The 19,193-nt window shown below is 44.2% G+C and overlaps 1 protein-coding gene across 1 annotated transcript in view; it reads left to right on the plus strand.

The window, feature by feature from the left end:
* The window catches only part of ect2l (epithelial cell transforming 2 like), a 63,116-nt gene extending 44,370 nt beyond the window's left edge, over positions 1-18,746 (plus strand). Inside the window, exons 9-21 of the mRNA XM_072450337.1 lie at positions 7,723-7,815; positions 7,895-8,083; positions 8,510-8,613; positions 10,532-10,693; positions 10,771-10,857; positions 11,236-11,345; positions 11,492-11,639; positions 14,111-14,184; positions 14,255-14,411; positions 14,566-14,631; positions 14,714-14,811; positions 18,323-18,495; positions 18,562-18,746. Of these exons, the coding sequence (XP_072306438.1) occupies positions 7,723-7,815; positions 7,895-8,083; positions 8,510-8,613; positions 10,532-10,693; positions 10,771-10,857; positions 11,236-11,345; positions 11,492-11,639; positions 14,111-14,184; positions 14,255-14,411; positions 14,566-14,631; positions 14,714-14,811; positions 18,323-18,495; positions 18,562-18,695 (1,595 nt within the window). The 3' untranslated portion in view covers positions 18,696-18,746. The remainder of the gene's footprint in view (positions 1-7,722; positions 7,816-7,894; positions 8,084-8,509; positions 8,614-10,531; positions 10,694-10,770; positions 10,858-11,235; positions 11,346-11,491; positions 11,640-14,110; positions 14,185-14,254; positions 14,412-14,565; positions 14,632-14,713; positions 14,812-18,322; positions 18,496-18,561) is intronic.
* Positions 18,747-19,193: the final 447 nt, after the last annotated feature.

Genomic DNA, 19,193 nt, shown 5'->3' on the forward strand with positions numbered 1-19,193 from the left:
ATACCTTCACCTCACCATCTTCAAACGAGTGATTAGAGGCTTCAAGATGGAGATGCACGGCGCTCTCTGGTCCTGAACTAGTATTTCTTCTGTGCTGATAGAGCCTCTTGTGTAGAGGCTGTTTAGTCTCACCTATGTAACGTTCTTTACAACTTTCTTCACTGCATTGGATAGAATAAACTACATTGCTCTGTTTTTGAGTTGGCAACTTGTCCTTAGGATAAACCAGTTTTTGTCTTAAAGTGTTTCCTGGTTTAAAATAAAAAGGGACTTCGTGTTGTCTAAAAATTCTCTGCAGTTTTTCCGACAGGCCAGAGACATAAGGGATAGAAACACCCTTCCTTCTCTGTTCAATTTCCCTTTTGTCCTGCTTCTTGGTTCTCTTCACTCTGTTGAGAGCCCAAGCGGGGTAACCACAGGCTGAGAGGGCATTTCGGACATGTTTTTCCTCTTTCTTCTTGCCCTCTGAGCTGGTGGGCACACCTTGAGCTCTGTGTTGTAAGGTTCTGATCACACCCAGCTTGTGCTGTAGTGGGTGGTTGGAACCAAAGAGCAGATACTGGTCCGTGTGTGTAGGTTTCCTATAAACTTCTATTTGGAGTTTCCCGTCCTCTCCTCTGATCGTGGAACAATCAAGAAAGGCCAAGTGATTCTCCTTAGCGTCTTCTCTGGTAAACCTGATATGTGGGTCCACTGCATTGATGTGCTCTGAGAAGGTTTCCAACTCTTGTTTCTTGATTGTTACAAAAGTATCATCGACATAGCGAAGCCACAGTTTTGGGGCTATGCCTGAGAAGGAGGCCAGTGCCTTCTTCTCAAAGTACTCCATGTACAGGTTGGCCACTATGGGAGAGACGGGCGAGCCCATGGCACAGCCATGAATCTGTCTGTAAAATTGTCCCCGGAATTGAAAGTAAGTGGTGTTCAGACAGATGTCCAACAGTTTGCATATGTGTTCAGGTGTCAGTTTGGTCCTTTCCTGTAGGGTGGTGTCTTCCTGCAGTCTGATCCTCACTGCTGCTACTGCATCAGAGGTCGGGATGCAGGTGAACAGGGACACAACATCATATGAAACCATGAGGTCATCTGGGTCCAGTTGGAGATGTTTCACTTTATCCACAAAGTTGTGCGTGTTTTCCACATGATGTTCCGAATTCCCCACAAGTGGAGCCAATATAGTTGTTAAATGCTTGGCCACATTGTAAGTGATGGAATCTGTGCTGCACACTATGGGTCTGAGTGGAACATCCTTTTTGTGTATTTTTGGAAGGCCATACATGCATGGCATGGCTTCCCCAGGATACAGTCTGTAATACAGAGGCCGGTCTATCACTTCCTCTTTTTCCAGCCTTTGTAAACAGTCTATCACTTTCTTCTTGTAGCCACTGGTCGGATCTCTTTTCAAGCGTTCGTATGTGGTCGTGTCCTCGAGGAGGGTGTGGACTTTGGATTCGTAATCAGCTGCGTTGAGAATCACAGTGCAACGTCCCTTGTTGGCTGGGAGGATGTTGATGCTGTGATCTTTTTCTAGTGCTGAAAGTGCTTTCCTCTCTTCAGATGTGATATTTGATGGTGGTGGTTTGGCACTCTTCAGAGTCGCTGTGACACGTAACCTCAGGTCTGCAGCCTCCGATTCAGTCATTTTGTTGTTCCTAATTGCAGTTTCAGTGGCTGTGATGTAGTCCTCTGTAGGGATGTGTTTAGAGGTGACAGAAAAGTTGAGCCCTTTGGAGAGTACGTCCTTTTCTGCCTGTGTCAGGACACGATCTGACACAGATTTGGTCCTGATCTGGTTGCTAATTTGTCTGTCTCAGTCCTAATGTCTAGCTCGACCTTACCTGCATTCTTTTTGTTCAAAAGAATGTTGAACTTCTTGATTTGGCGTTCTTTGCTCTTCCTGTGTTGTGCTTCTTATGCTGTCTGTGTAAAATCCAGCACTCTTTTGAAAGCTTCTTCAGGGAAGCCTCTAATCACTCGTTTGAAGATGGTGAGGTGAAGGTTTTAAGCAGGGAGAAAAGATGGTTTGAAAGAGGAGTTAAGGAAGCTATTTTTGTTTAAAAAAAAGAAAAACCTTCTTTAAACAGAAACAGAGGTCTAAGGTTCAATCTTCCTGCAGTCTACAATGGGATCCTGAACCCCTGGAGAATTAGAGGACCAGGACCAGGACATTTACATGCTAATCAGGTACTCAGGGTGGGTGAGCCAGGGTCTCACAAAGACAAAGGGGAGACTAAGAGCCCATTAAAGGGTTGAATAGGCTCGGTAGATACCAAGAGGGTAAGTTTCTGTTGAAACAAACAACTCTTTCCTCTTCAGGAAGGCTCCCCCCAATGGGCTGGACTTACCACAGAATAGTATAAATATCGGAGTTCTCGACCTAAATTCTTTTATTGACAATGACTCTTGGATGAGAGTCGAAATGTCTATTTTTTCTAACTGAGTCCAGATGACTACAAATCAACAAGAAATCGCCGGGGAGCGATGGGTTCACCTCAGAGTGGTATAAATCTTTAAAAGACACACTTGCCCCTTTCCTTTTGGCAACTTTTAACTGGGCACTCTAAAATCTCAGACCCCTCCTAGTTGGAAAGAAGCCATCATATCCCTGAAGAGAAGGACCAACTAGAGTGTGCCTCATACAGACCCATTTCTATTTTGAATGTTGACTATCGTATAAGTGAATGACCGTGGATAAACCAGTTACAAGTCTACCCGGAGACATTTTGAGTTATTCACAGATTCTGAAAGTGTATCAAGCTATACAATGATGTCTCACTAATGCATATCTGATAATATTTGAGTAAGTTGTGGTCATTTGAATGTATACAACTCTCAACACCATTCACTGAGAAAACTGCCTCTAAAGATTCTCACCTGAGTGAGCCCAGAGTCAAAGGGGGGCTCATTGAGATAAGCCCTCCCCCCTGTCACACTGACAGCACCTTCCCCCTACAGCTGTCACTAAAGACTCAAGAGGAGTGTTGTTTTTGATGTGAACTGGACTTGATTCAGAATTAGAAGTTACTATATTGAAATGGAAATACTTTGATGCTATTCAGGGCCTTTTATAATCCAAGAATCAGAATCGGAATAGGGTTTATTCAGTGCAACACAAACAGCAAAACATTGAACACTGAGCACTAAACGGCATGATATGTACATAATGAAATATAAAGGTATACTCTTCTGTGCTGTGACTCTTGGCGCTGGGCATGTGATGTCTTTTGCCTCGTCAGTACAGAAAGGCCTGATTTTTTCATGCAGATAGGTCTGCCTGTCAATGTTCAGTCCAGGTGGGACCAGGACATAGAGATTGTCAACCGGAGGCAGAACAGCTGAATTTTCGTAGTAGCTGAAATTCCACAGGTTCTGCTTCACAGTGACTTTTTGCAAGCACCACACCACCACCCGCGGGGTCAGCGCGCGCCTCTGCGCGCGGGGTCAGCGCGCCTCTCCGTGCTGACCGGCTGCAGAGGGTGTGAGGGAAAGTGTATTGGTAGAAGACAGAGGGAGAGAGCGAAGGAATTAGATTAAGACATGTGACATTTGATAAGACAAGATATTCCTTTATTGTCCACACATGGAGAAATTTCTTTGTTGCAACGCAGGTTGATACAGAGGAAAAGGACAGATAACTTTAATAAATTTAAAAAAATACTCTTAATAGAAGAACTCTCATGAACAAAATCTCCTATAGACAGAACCTCTCATTTCAATGGTAAAATAAATTTAATCTATTTACATCAGTTATATGCACATGAATGAGACATTATTGCGTGTCTATAATTGCTATTCTGCATTTGCACTTTATTGTGCATTTAATAAAGTGAAGTTAAGTAAATTATGTGTAATAAATAAGATAAGATAACAAGATAATCCTTTATTGTCCACACATGGGGAAATTTCATTGTTGCAACCCAGGTTGATACAGAGGAAAAGAACAGATAACTTATAGAAAGTTTGAAAAACACTCTCAATAGAAGATCTCTTATAAACAAAAACTCCTATAGACAGAACCTCCCATTTCCCAACAAGGGATGGAGGGGAAAAATAATAAAGTTTAAATAAATAAATAAATAAATACCATTGCATGTGATCACGACAGTAATTGCACATGAATATGTGTCACGACAGTAATTGCACATGAATTGCACAGTAATTGCACATGAATCATGACAGTAATTGCACATGAATATGACAGTATTGCGAGTGTTCAGGATAAATAGTACCTGCTGTGCAAAGTCGAAGCTGTAATGCAATGGACTTCTGCATAGTTTTTGATAAACTCCAGCTTTGAGTTCCTCTTCTGAAAAGTGAAACAAAGAAGTTTGGAACAAACTAAACTGGCTAACGCGGGCTACAGTAAAAAACAGTAAAAAAAACACAAAGATACAGACATTACATCGTCCCTAAACAACTAGTTTCAAGAGAGTACGTGATGGTAATTATTCAGTAGTAGTCACATTAAATTCAAGCCCGTATTTGTTATGCAGAGGCCGAGGAAAAAAGAACACGGCCGGTGCTAGCTTGGAATGTAGCGAGCTAAAGCGGCTAAGGCGGGCTACAGTAAAAAACAGTAAAAAACACGAAGATACAGACATTATACCATCCCAAAACAGCTAGTTTCAAGAGACTACGTGATGTTGATTATTCAGTAAGTGACAACATTAAATTCAAGCCCGTATTTATAACGTAGAGTGCACTGAAGCAGCATGTTAGCTTAGCAATGCTCTGTCTCTGGGTGCCCGAGGCAAAAGTGACGAGGCTAAAGTGACATCACGAAACCACCTTAAAACACAGCGTTAAAGCAATACTTTAGAGTAAAAGTACCTCAGTTCCGTTGCAATGTAGTCCAGGGAATGTAAGCTCTGAAGACAGTCTGGAGTAATGAATGATGTCTCTGAAAGGAGAACACGCAGCTGTAGCCATGTGGCTCGCAGCTGATTGGTGGAAAAAGATCAACATGCGCTGGCTAGAAAAAGGTGACGCCCCCCAGGAGCGCTGGAAAAAAGACCCGAAAACTACCCATTTTTAACAGCTTAATGTATACGTTACAACCAATAGTGTTATCTGAAGCACACAGGGGCTCATTCATAACTTCAACTAGCACATTCTGCAAAAAAACAAAAATCACACATTTGAAAAAAAAAATCTTATTTTCGCTTTATCTCTGTTAGGTCCGGGCCGGCTTGTGGCAGTTTTTCCCGTGTTCGATCACATATGTATATATATATATATATATATATATATATATATATATATATATATATATATATATATTTAATATTACTTGGCGTGTTTGGCCAGATTATAAAGACAAACGGGCCGTATGTGGCCCGCGGGCCCTAGTTAGCCCACCCCTGTGTTAGATGAATGGAATGAAACAATCTCAAGATTTAAATGGAAAGGGAAAAAAAAAAACTGTATCCAATTCAAAACTTTACAGTTATCAAAAAAAAAGGAGGCCACTTTGATTAAACATGGTTGACTTCCTGTTTATCATACAGCGATGCTGCCAGATGTGTTTTAGTCGTCAAAGGTAGCTCTATCAATGTTTCATGTGTCATGTGCCCAGGACAAAGATTAACAGTTTCATGTTTTTTCTTTTTTGCTCTAGGTGGCGCTGTTGCAACGGGCGTTCTCGCACGTTGCAACATATGTTCTCGCACGTTGCAACTGATAGCCTTGTTTGAAAAATTACTTTGTTTCAGCTCAAATCAGAGCCATTCTGTGCTGGTGTGACCCAGAATATGAAGCTCAATGGAAAAATATTGAGATTAACGTTGTACCGGGAGTTCCTGCAAGCCTTATTGACAGATGACAAACATTTGGATCATTTGGGGGAGGAGGAGAACCCCTGGATGGATTCTTTTCTTGCAACATGGATGGAGCTGATCAAAACATACAAACTAATCAAAGATGATAACATTTCGATCAAAATTTCACACCTATCAGCACAGACTCAAGATTTAAAGTCTGGACAACAAAGGTTATAAAGGCCTTTTACAATGAAGTTTACCATTTAAAAAATGGATGACACAAGATGCACCAACAATCAATTCAATTCAATTTATTTTTGTAACGCCCAAAATCACAACAACAGTTGCCTCTGAGGGCGACAGTGAAAAATGAATCAAGCAATGTCTGTGGTGGCGAGGGACGGTGTCCCAGCATCCTCTGTCCTTAGACCCTCCTTCTCGGCCGGAAAAACTACAAAAAACCTCCTTGGCAAAAAGTTGAAACCTGGAGGAGTTTCAGAGTGAAGGAGAGATCTGACTCACAGACGGACAGACGGATGCGCGGGAGACTGGAGCTGGACCCACTCTTCAGGCAGATGAGGGACCATCGGAGTCGAGCTGGACCCACTCTTCAGGCAGATGAGGGACCATCGGAGTCGAGCTGGACCCACTCTTCAGGCAGATGAGGGACCATCGGAGTCGAGCTGGACCCACTCTTCAGGCAGATGAGGGACCCTCGGAGTCGACCGTCGGAGTCGACCGGCGGAGTCGACCGGCGGAGTCGGGAGTCGACCATCGGAGTCGAGCTGGACCCACTCTTCAGGCAGATGAGGGACCGATCAAGTCCAATCAAGGACTGGACTCCATTATAATGGACATAACATTAACATGGAAAAGGTTAAATTTGGAACATTTACATATTTAATGGACTGTGGACTAAATTGGATGTTTGCTTCAGGTTCTGTGTGCCATGATTTTTCTTCTTCTTTTTTCATTTGTGGCTGTTGTTGGATGTCTGCTTGTTTTGGTTTGTGTCTCCTCTCTGGTTGTGTTCAGATCTTTTATTCTGTGGTTTTTGTTTTGTTTTAAGTTTGTAAAATAGAAACATTGCAAAATAAAAGAAGAAATGAGCAGAGACAAAGGTGAGACTGCTGTAGATGGGATGATTGGGACCTGTGCTCTTTTCTGTACTTTTAAATGTGCCAATTACAATTTCATGGCCAAAATGATACTCAATTACAACTAATTTGAAGAAAAGTACAGGTACTTAAAAAAGTACCCGAGTATATAAGTTGAGTATTTGTAATTAGTGACTTTCCACCCCTGGGTGCATATCACCAGTCCATTTTTCACTCTGAACACAGGTTTGCAGATAAGGCTCTTGTCTCATGTTCCTCAGCAGACAGTCTTGTGATTTGGGCAGGTTACATGTTAACCAACCCTGCATGAAGTTCACTTTCTCTCATATTGCAAAACTGCAGGGCCAGGAATCTATGTTAAGTGCGAAAGTTGTTATAAAGCAGTGATTCTCAAACTATGGGCTAAAAAGGACAGTGCAGTACGATGTAATTACCCTATTCGCTACATTTGTTGAACTCAAAAGGTTGTGTTGAAGGCTTATGGGTGAAAGGAAAATGGCTAACCTATAAGTTTGATCTTGTGCACATAAAGGGTAAGCCTATCACTATTTATTATAACCAGGCTAGACATGAAAGCCACTAAATTAAAGGCAGTTTCACCTGTTTTCTTAAAAAAAATTGCCACACTTTAAGCAGTATCCATTTATTGTGTAATGTTGGGGCCCAACTCCATATAGCGCCAACGGGTCCATATCCGGGCATGTTGCCAAAGTGTGTTTGTTCTGTTTGTCGAATCTCCTATAGACTTAAATTGGACCCTCCATCTGAAATGATGACAGAATCAAAATATATAGAAGGTGAACACAACCTGTTGAATTGACTAAATGTTTTTCTGCTTTCCTTAGCATCAGGAGTGTCCCTCATGCAGAGCCTCTCAGCCCTCACGGGGCTGGAGCTTCACGCTCCCATGGGTCTCGCTACGGGGACTTTCCAAAACAGTGAGTCACCAGGGAACAAAAGCTGCATGTAGGTCCAGAGGTGAATGCCAGTGTGAGTCCATGAGTGTTCTATTTGCAGTCCTGGGGCAGTGGTGTAATAGCAGCCTCCAGCAGAGCCCCTGCCCTGCTCTCCACTACATCCATGACCATGTGCTTCAGGCATGGTGCACGCAGGCGCACTGGGCAGAGCTCTGTCTGTGTAACGTCAGGACATCTGTGGGTAAAGAGCTGCAGTGGTTCAGTGTTCACAGCATGGGGCGCGCCATAGGTATGAAGCTTTCACTCCAGAATAAACATTGGATAACTAATCAATGAACCATTTAAGGGGCATTATGTACACTTTTAGGTTATAAAACCTTTTCTCCATGAAGATGTTGTTGGGTGTCTAGAATGTTCCACAAAATTGCATAAAACTTGGCATCTAGCAATAAGCAATTTTGAGCAATAAAAACGTATGTATCGGTAAATGAAAAATGTATACATTTATACAACAATCCTCCACCAGAAAAGTTACATAATGCTCCAATATAAATCAACTTGTCTAATTGTGTATTTTTGTAGCCACTTGTATTTTTCTGCTTCTGTTGGAGACTGTTACTATTAGAATTCTATAAAATATGTATTTCTGTAGAAAAAAACATGTTTAAAAGCATGGCTGAGGTACCGGTATGGTAAACTCTCTTTTGTTTCTTAGGTTATTATTTTCAAGAGAAAATCTGTCCCAAAAGTCTGTGTATGTCCCCGGCTTTAAACAAGGCTTTGACTGAAGGTCTGACTGCCGTGGCCTCACAAGAAGAGGTAATAGTTCTGATTATGTTATCAATTTTATGTACCTGTTGTACTACATCCGTTTCATGTCAGCTGAATAGAGAAACCATAAAAAGCCCTGCTATTTCAAGTAAAAGCGATTCAAGTAATTACTTAGCAAAATAAGAACTAACTGGTTATTGACGAGAAGAAGGTACTGAAATAAAAATAGATCTTCTTGTGTCAGTGTATAGTTCAACCCCTGGTGGTTAAACATGAGGTGCGTGTTGCCAGGTTAGCCTTTAGAAGCTAGTAGAAGTTAATAGGCAAAAATTGCCAAAAAATCCCAAATTTTTTAAGTTGTCTCTCCTTGTCAGCCAAACACTAGTGGTTAGCTTTTACATTGTGCTCTGGGTTATAGAGGATGTTTTTTCTTTTTTTTTGCTGTAGTACCGCAGACTGACAACTAGTGACAATGCATGACATGTTTGAGCAACAATACCATATTTATTTTACTTATATTATATATTACATTTATTTTGCTCAAGGCTGGAAAAGTATTTACAGTAACCCTCACAGCAAGATGGATTTTCATTTATGAGTACAGAAACCCATGAGAATCCATCTTGTTGGCCTCCATTGTTCACAAAGGAGCTTTGTTGTTTGGGTGGAAGCCCAAGGTGAAGCACCCTAACTACCCAAAACAGACGTGGCGGTGCCAATTAATGTACTTTGGTCTATTTTTGCAGAAATACAGACTATGCACGTTTGTGTAACCACCAGTGCACAATTTACCACATCAGTGACAATTTACTCATTCAGCGCTTATCAGCGCTCATCTGCCTGAAGAGTAGGTCCAGTTCCAGTCTCCTCGTGTCCGTCTGTCCGTCTGTGAGAGTCGGATCTCTTCTTCACTGGAACTCCTCCAGGTTTCTACGCTTTTTTCCCAAAGAGGTTTTTTTTTGTAGTTTTTCCTGGCCGAGAAGGAGAGTCTAAGGACAGAGGACCCTGGGACATCGTCCCTCGCCACCACAGACATTGTCTGACTCCATCGCCACCACAGACATTGTTGATTCATTTCTCCCTGTGGCCCTCAGAGGCAACTGTTGTTGTGATTTTGGGCCTTACAAAAATAAATTGATTTGATTTGATTTGATTTATTCTTTCTCACCCTCACTTCACAAAAAAAAACTGCTTCTTTCAATTTAGACCGGAGTGACTCTGTGTTGTCTCCAAAATTGTCTAAAGACCTGGCTTTATTTTGGAACAAACTTGGTGCAAAGCCTAAACGATACAAAGATAAAATAATAAAAATAATCATAAAATACAGCTTACAAACAGATTTTTAAACTTTCAGAGACTGAAGTGAATGAATGACGTGGCCATAATGCTAGTGAGAGAATCTGTGTCAAACTTCAAGGTCACAGAGACGGTTCTGATAGGGGATAGTGCTATCAGTCACATGATGCATGAAAAAACGCAAATACTTCTTTATCCAGCATCACTGTTTCTCCTTCCTAATTTTAGAGAGAGAGACTTATCAATGCATTTGTCTCCAGTAGATCAGACTTCTGTAACAGCCTGCTCACTGGCCTCTCCGAACGAGCTGTAAAACAGCTGCAGTACATCCAGAACGCTGCTGCTCGGGTCCTAACTAGAACCAGGAAGTACAATCATGCACTTGAACAAATGCAGTTGTGGAAGTTTGTAAAAAGAGGCCAGATTAACGGTTCAGTCTCTGCTTTATTCATTTCCAACAAACAGAATGTGTAACAAGAGTTTGCATCTATTTGAACAGGAACATTCGTTCCTTCACAATAACATTTGTTTTGTGTGTGAGATAAATAATGCAGGTTCGCCATAGTAAATGTATCTCAATCTTCCCTACCTCTGTCTACATTATGAGGGGTTTAATATGAAAAGCATTTGTGTATTTGAATTCAGTATAATCTTCTTTTCTTTTAAACAGACAAAACAATTGGAGTTTCTTGCCTCCTTCATTGCCAAACATGTGGGAGTAAAAACAAGTTCACGAGAATCTCCAGGCGCCGAGGTTACAATTGAAGGCTCTGATGATAAGAAATGCTGCGTTCCTCACAGCTCTGTCCCTATGGAGTCCCACCTCTCTGTGGTAAACAGGACTTGGTTTTTGTAGGTCACACCTTGGCAGACATCAAGTGCTGATCTTCCTCCCTTGTCTTTGCGCAGGCTGTGTTGGACTGGAGAAGGTCAGTGGTGCAGGAGTTGCACCACAGTGAGAGCCTGTACCTCAGCAAACTGACAGCAGTGCTCAAGGTATGCCTGCAGATTGGCTTTTCACTCTTTTGTTAGTGACAGCTTCTGTCCAATGAGATCAGGAAAAGTAAAAGTGTTTTGACTAGGACTGGGAATCGCCACACAAAGCTTCATGTTGTGTCTGTCTTTTAGTCAGTTTTTTAAAATTTTAAGTAATATGATAGATCTGCAAGTTTTTTCATTTTCAATTTTTTACTTCATAATTCCACAGTTTTTGTTATAAAAGTCTTTTAAGTAATTTCCATGGAGCTGTTATTGCTTTGCCTGGAATGTTCCACAGCATGGAATTAAACATATTTGTTTTCATAGAGACAGGCTGGTGACGTGTTGTTGTTGAAGATGTTTGAAGAGGTCAAATCTAGCTAATTTCTTGAGCAGGTTTACGAGGAACCTTTGACCGCCGCGCTGAACTCTAACACAGCCATCATCAGCATCACGGACATCAACATCATCCTCAGCCCTGTATCACAGATACTGGAACTTAACAGGTCCTTTCACACACGCACGCACACACACACACACACACACACACACACACACACACACACACACACACACACACACACACACAGATACATCCACACACATACCTTTACCTTCTACACATAATCTACTTTTACTTTGTGTTTCACAGAGTTCTACAGGTTGATTTGGACTCCAGGGTGAGGCAATGGAGCTCCCAGCAGTGTGTGGGAGACGTTTTTGTCAAGTTCTGCCTTAAACTCCGAGTGTACACCAACTACTTTAATAACTACTGCACTGCTCTGCACATTATTGACAAGGTACAAAATACAGCTGTTTGTTGTCAGTGGCAATGTTTACATGCACACAATAATCTGATTTCAGGACCTTTAAAATTCGTATATATTTAAAGCGGGAGGTCTCTATTTATCCCCCTTCAAGCTCGGGTCCCCTACCAGAGGCCTGGGAGCTTGAGGGTTCTGCGCATTATCTTTGCTGTTCCTAGCACTGCATTTTTCTGGAGCAATCTGAGATCTGCTCAAGCCATTCCTCCAGTTTGGGGGTCACTGCCCCAAGTGCTCCGATCACTACGGGCACCACAGATATCTTCACGCTCCAGTTCTTCTCTTGTCTTCTCTTCTTCTTGTCTTTATAATCCGGCCCGCCAAACATGCCAAGTAATATATATATGTATTTTTTTTACTCTTCTGTCTGCGCTTTTATCCTTAATAAAGATGACGTGAAATTAAATAAATAATATATTCAATAGCGTACAGAAAAAAAAAATATATATTATATATATATATTTTTTTTTTCACGCCAATGATCACGGGCCGGCCTCCGCTACTTGCCTAGATTCGAATATGGCCCTCTGAGGAAAATAATTGCTCACCCCTGCTCTAGTTTCTCATGTTCCTTTTTCCGGATGTTACCATCTCATGGTACTGCAATGTCCACCACCACGGCTTTCCTCTGCACCTTTTCGACCACCACTACATCTGGTTGGTTTGCCATTAACCATTCGGTCTGTCTGTATCTGGAAGTCCCAGAAGACCGTCGCTCCCCACCACCTTTGGAGGCGTTTCCCAATTTGTCCTTGGGGTCTCCAGTCCGTACTCTGCACAGATGTTTCTGTACACTATGCCAGCCTCCTGGTTATGCAGCTCCATGTATGCTGTCCCTGCAGCATCTTGCACTCTGCAGTTATGTGCGGGATTGTCTCAGGACCCTCTTTGCACAGCCTACACCTTGGGTCTTGTCTGGTGAGGTAGATCTGGGCCTCTATTGATCTGGTGTTCAGGGCCTGCTCCTGTGCTGCCATGATCAGGGCCTCTGTGCTGTCCTCCAGACCGGCTCTTTCAAGCCATTGGTAGGATTTCATGATATCAGCTACATCAGTTATGTTCCGGTGGTACATCCCATGTAGGGGCTAGTCCTCCCATGATGGTCTCTCCAGCACCTCATCATCCTCTGTTCCCCATTGTCTGAGACATTCACTGAGCACGTCATCTCTAGGAGCCTTGTCCTTGATGTACTTATGGATCTTGGATGTTTCATGCTGGATAGTGGCTCTCACGCTCACTAGTCCTCGGCCTCCTTCCTTGCGGCTAGTGTACAGTCTCAAACGCTGGATTTGGGATGGAATCCTCCATGCATGGTCAGGAGCTATCATGTCTTAACATCTGTGGTCTGTATCTCCTCCTTTGGCCAACTGATTATTCCTGCAGGGTATCGGATCACTGGCAGGGCATAGCTGTTTATTGCCCGGGACTTATTCTTACCATTGAGCTGGCTTCTGAGGACTTGCCTCACTTGTTGTAGGTGGCCGTACTTGTTACCTCTTTGAGATTGCCATTTGCATGTAGGATTCCCAGGTACTTGTAACTGTCATCAATGTCTGCTATCGTTCCTTCTGGGAGTGAGACCCCCTCTGTGTGGACTACCTTCCCTCTCTTAGTCACATCCGACCACACTTCTCTAGTCCGAATGACATTCTGATATCTGAGCTGATGTTCCGATTTCTTATATTATTATTCAGATCAGACTTAGCAATTTACTTGTAATGTTAATAATCTTACTTTTAAAAGTAGTTCAAATCAAACTCACCACATCACTGTTACCCTACATTTACTCCTCAGCTTCAAAATAGGGGTTATAATGAAGGAGGTTTTCAAAATGTGAATCTCAAAGTTTATTTCTCTTTCTTGAGGGCAGGCCTCCCAGTCACTAGTTAAGCAATGGGCATGCTCACACCACGGTGAGTATTTGGTGCTGCTTTGCGGCTGTGAAACAAGCCTGGCAATGGGGTCGCGGTGAGATGAGACTAACCAAAACTAACGCGTGATTTATTTGAAAAAGTAACTCAGGGAGAACTAGATTACATGGGTGCGTGCACAAAACTACGCGTTATGTTCCTTGTTACTCTAAAAAGTAATTTGAGTACTCTAACGCGTTACCCCCAACTCTGGTAAGCACAGCCAGTGTTTCATAATTTTGTAAAGTGTAGTATAGAATATATTATAAATATGAGAGGGATGTTTTAAGAAACGTGATTAAATTCTCCAGAATAAAATGTAAATGTCTTGGGTGAGGTATTGCTCGAATATGTATTGTAAAATTAACCAGAACTATCACTTTATATGCAAGATTAAACTTCTTCTAGTTTTTATTTCTTTTTGCTGCAGTTTTTATAGACTATATTCAAATTCGTGACCCCGAAAGGGAACAAGCGGTAGAAAATGGATGGATATTCAAATATTGAATGACGGGGTGCAATTATTGTCCTTTTCAGTGCAGAGAGATGAAACCTTTGTTCCGGGCATTCTTGAAGACAACAGACAGGACATTGGCCACTCACATGCTCAGGTAGAAAACCACCTCCACATGTTTATGGTCCAAATGTGACATGGCTAACTCTAGTAGTGCTGCAATGCAGTCTTCAGGAGCTGCTGCTGTGTCCACTGTGGAGGATACAGGAGTACTGCACACTGCTCCAGGCTCTGTCTCTCCACACGGCCCCAGGACATGCCGACCACACCCACCTCTCATCTGCGCTCAGCAGTCTACGGCGGTATAAAGACTTCCTACGTGAGGTAAATGTCCCAAAATCAGCAGTAGCGGAAGTAGTACTTTTTTACTAAAGAAAAAGTACAGATACATGAGCAAAATATTTACAACTAAATATGAATGTGAAAGTATCACAAAAAATCGACAGAATTCAATCCTAACATGTGGATATTGTTGTAGTTAAAGCAGAACTCACAAAGGGAAAAGGTGTTGGAGGAGACCCAGCAGATGATACACAGCTGTCCGGTAACACACCTGTTTTTTTTGTTCCGTTTGTTAATTTCTTGTTGACTTTAAGGCACATTCATGCACTGCTTCTCACCAATAGAACCTTACTGAAGCAAACCGTCCAAACCGTCAGCTGATCACCACTTACAAGTGTGCACTGTACAGGAGCCTGGATGAACAGTTTCCAGACAGTGTCAGGTAACTTGGCTGTAGAAATGTTGTGATTCTTAACTGTAGAGAAGGAAGGTTATACTAGATCTGAGTAAGTTAAGGTACTACTGGTTCCAAAATAAATGTTGGTATCAAAAGTTGGTACCATCATAATTATTTCTAAATATGTAATTATTACATTGGGTCTTGGAATTGTGGAGGTCAAAGTAAAGTATCTTCTTATCCTGTCAAACAAGACAAGATTAGAGGGGCACAATGTTATATTGGAGTATTTTCAGTGAATTAAATTAACTAATTGCACTCAAAATTACATATATACCACAAGCCTGTTAATCCAGGTCATGCCGTGTCCAGCAGCTTTGCTCCAAACCAGGAAGAGTGGATTCTGGTGAACAGACATGTCCTCCATGGTCCAGGGCCATGCAGTTTTCTTTCCTTGCTTCCCTTCCCCTCATCTCCTCAATTCCTCAATTCTTCAGCTGTCACTCAAATGCGCATTATTAAGTATTGTCCATCCATCCATCCATCTTCTTCCGCTTTATCCGGGGCCGGGTCGCGGGGTAAGCAGTCTGAGCAGGGAAACCCAGACTTCCCTCCCCAGACACTTCCTCCAACTCCTCCGGGGGGGATCCCGAGGCGTTCCCGGGCCAGCTGAGAGACATAGTCTCTCCAGCATGTCCTGGGTCTTCCCCGGGGCCTCTTCCCGGGGGGACATGCCTGAAACACCTCCCGAGGGAGGCGCCCAGGAGGCATCCGGAACAGATGCCCGAGCCACCTCAGCTGGCTCCTCTCGACGTCGAGGAGCAGCGGCTCTACTCCGAGTTCCCTCCGTGTGGCCGAGCTCCTCACCTTATCTCTAAGGGAGCGCCCAGCCACCCGGCGGAGGAAACTCATTTCGACCGCTTGTATCCGCGATCTTGTTCTTTAGGTCATTACCCAAAGCTCATGACCATAGGTGGGGGTAGGAACGTAGACCGACCGGTAAATTGAGAGCTTTGCCTTTCGACTCAGCTCTCTCTTTACCACAACGGTCCGATGCAGCGACTGCATCACTGCAGCCGCTGCACCGATCCGCCTGTCGATCTCATGCTCCATCCTTCCCTCACTCGTGAACAAGACCCCGAGATACTTGAACTCCTCCACTTGGGGCAAGGACTCCCCACCCACCTGAAGAGGGCAAGCCACCTTTTTCCGGTCGAGAACCATGGCCTCGGATTTGGAGATGCTGATTCTCATCCCGCAAACCGTCCCAGTGCATGCTCTTCGGAAGACGTGACTGAGGGATTAAGGAGGTCCTCAAAGTATTCCTTCCACCGTTCGACGACATCCCCAGTCGAGGTCAGCAGGCCTCCACCCGCACCGTAAACGGTGTTGGTGAGGCACTGCTTCCCCTTCCTGAGGTGCCGGATGGTTTGCCAGAATTTCTTTGCGGCCGACCGATAGTCCTCCTCCATGGCCCCGCTTGGCCTGCCGATACCTGTCGATGACCTCAGGAGACCTACAAGCCAGAGTGGCCTGATAGGCCTCCTTCTTCAGTCTGACGGCATACCTTACTTCCGGTGTCCGGTTCGGGGGTTGCCGCCTCGACAGGCACCGGAGACCTTGCGACCACAGCTGCGAGCAGCCGCATCAACAATGGAGGCGGAGAACATGGTCCACTCGGACTCAATGTCCCCAACCTCCCCCGGGACATGGGAGAAGCTCTCCGGGAGGTGCGAGTTGAATACCCTACTGACAGAGGGCTCCACTAGACGTTCCCAACAGACCCTCACAATGCGTTTGGGTCTGCCAAGTCTGTCCGGCTTCCTCCTCCGCCAGCGGATCCAACTCACCACCAGGTGGTGATCGGTTGACAACTCTGCCCCTCTATTCACCCGAGTGTCCAAGATACGCGGCCGGAGGTCAGATGACACGACAACAAAGTCGATCATTGACCTCCGGCCTAGGGTGTCCTGGTGCCATGTGCACTGATGGACACCCTTGTGCTTAAACATGGTGTTCGTTATGGACAATCCATGGCTAGCACAGAAGTCCAATAACTGAACACCGCTTGGGTTCAGATTGGGGAAGCCGTTCTTCCCGATCACCCCTCTCCAGGTGTCACTGTCATTGCCCACGTGGGCGTTGAAGTCCCCCAGTAGAACAATGGAGTCCCCGGTTGGTGCACTGTCCAGTACCCCTCCCAAGGACTCCAAGAAGGCCGAGTACTCTGCACTGCTGTTCGGTCCGTAGGCCGCCACAACAGTGAGAGACCTGTCCCCCACCCGAAGGCGGAGGGACGCGACCCTCCTGCTCACTGGAGTAAACTCCAACACGTGGTGGCTGAGCTGAGGGGCTATAAGCAAGCCCACACCCGCCCGCCGCCTCTCCCCGCGGGCAACACCAGAGAAGTGGAGCGTCCAGCCCCTCTCGAGGAGATTGGTTCCAGAGCCCAAACTGTGCGTGGAGGTGAGGCCGACTATATCTAGTCGGTATCGCTCAACCTCCCGCACAAGCTCAGGCTCTTTCCCCCCCAGCGAGGTGACATTCCATGTCCCCAGAGTTAGTCTGTGTCTGGAGATCTGGTCGCCGAGGCCCCTGCCGTCGACTGCCGCCCAGATCTTTCTGCACCGGCCCCTTATGGATCCTCCTGCGAGTGGTGGGCCCACGGAAGGGCAGGCCCACGGGAGGGCGGCCCCACGTCGCTCTTTCGGGCTGTGCCCGGCCGGGCCCCGTGGGGTAAGACCCGGCCACCAGGCGCTCGCCATCGAGCACCTATCCCAGGCCTGGCTCCAGGATGGGGCCCCGGTGACGCCGATCCGGGCGACGTAAACGGCCTTGTTCGTGAACTCATCATAAAGGGCTTCTGAACCGATCTTTGTCTGACCCGTCACCTAGGACCTGTTTGCCTTGGGAGACCCTACCAGGGGCTTGAAGCCCCCGACAACATAGCTCCCGGGATCATTCGGGCACTCAAACCCCTCCACCACGTTAAGGTGTCTATTATCATTAAGTATTGTCTCAAATAGAAATTAAGAAATGTGGGCTAAGCTTCAGGAGGCCGACAGGAAGTACAGTCCAGGATGTCCTTTGTTAAATTGTGATGCACATTAAAAATAAAATTCAAACTTAAAAAAAAAGAAAAATAAACTACATACTGACTTTAATGTCCAAGACTAATCATATAAATTAAGCCTATGTATAGTTCTCCGCATTCATTTTGGTCAGAGCAGCTCCTGATGAAAATCTGTAAAATTTACTATGATCTCATATCTCTTCCTGCCTCGGCTACGCTCTCCTTACTGTGTCTCCTCTCTCCTCACTGGGTGTGTTGCCCTGCCTTGCCTCAGAAGTGGGTTCCTTCAAAGTCAGTTCCTTCCAATAAGTGTTCTGCCTTAGCCAAAAAAAGCTTCAGAGGGAACGAGCAGCAGTGAGGCAGTTACATGAAAAAACGAAAATGAATCCACCAGAGAAAGTCCCCGGGGGGAATTAGGAAAAACTCAGCCTTAGATTTTTGTGAGAATAAACGTCATGTATGTAATCCTGTGTCTTTGTGCAGGGCCTTGGAGCTGGTCGCAGACATGGGTTTGTTCCTGTTTACTGACGCCTTGGTTCTCACTCGCCTCAGCATCCATCACATCCCCTTCAGCATGGCTTACAGCTACTCCCACACCTTTGTGGCCTCTGTGGCTCTGTCCAGTCTGGCTGTGAGAGAGATCAACCACTCACGCTGTAGGTTTGCACTTGTCCTGTGCTTCTACAACTCTGACACAATGTGATAGAATGTGTGGTGTACAGATGTGTCCCACGCCTTTGTCCTGGAGGGGCCCAGTCGCTCGTGGGTGTGTGCGCTGGACAGTGCCCTGGAGAGAGAGGTGTTTCTGGCTGTGCTGCGGACTGCTATAGAGACTGCGCTGAGAGGGCACCAGTAAGAAGACAAAATTAGGTGAACACGCTCTCTCAGGACAGATGCTGTGAGCAGATTACATGCTTTTACTGATTCTAGCTCTATAATCAAACACATGCCTTCTACTTTTGTAGTGCTGAGATTATTGTGAGAAGCAACATTATGTTTTGACAATTAGTCATGATTAGTAACATATCGATAATAAATATATTTTTGCAGTAAACAATCTTAGATATTGCCACTGCTTTTAACAGCCAAGATTTTATATTTCAGTTTATATTTTAGGAGTAGATCTAAAATCTAAAAAAAATCTTTCATTTTAGCTTCAATTAGGTTTCAAAATTTCTTACCAACTTATTGCATTTCTTGTCATAAATTGATTCATCTTTACATTCCTCTATAACACAGCCAAAAGCATTAAACCTATTCTTTAAAATGTATAAAATCTTATTGAAAACCAAACAATAACACAAATGTAACATTAATTCCCCATGATTCCTACAAAAATAAATTGTATTTACAT

Source organism: Eucyclogobius newberryi, unplaced genomic scaffold (assembly GCF_026437365.1).
Source record: "Eucyclogobius newberryi isolate DKJ021-1_F unplaced genomic scaffold, fEucNew1.0.hap1 SCAF_1, whole genome shotgun sequence".
NCBI lineage: Eukaryota > Metazoa > Chordata > Actinopteri > Gobiiformes > Gobiidae > Eucyclogobius > Eucyclogobius newberryi.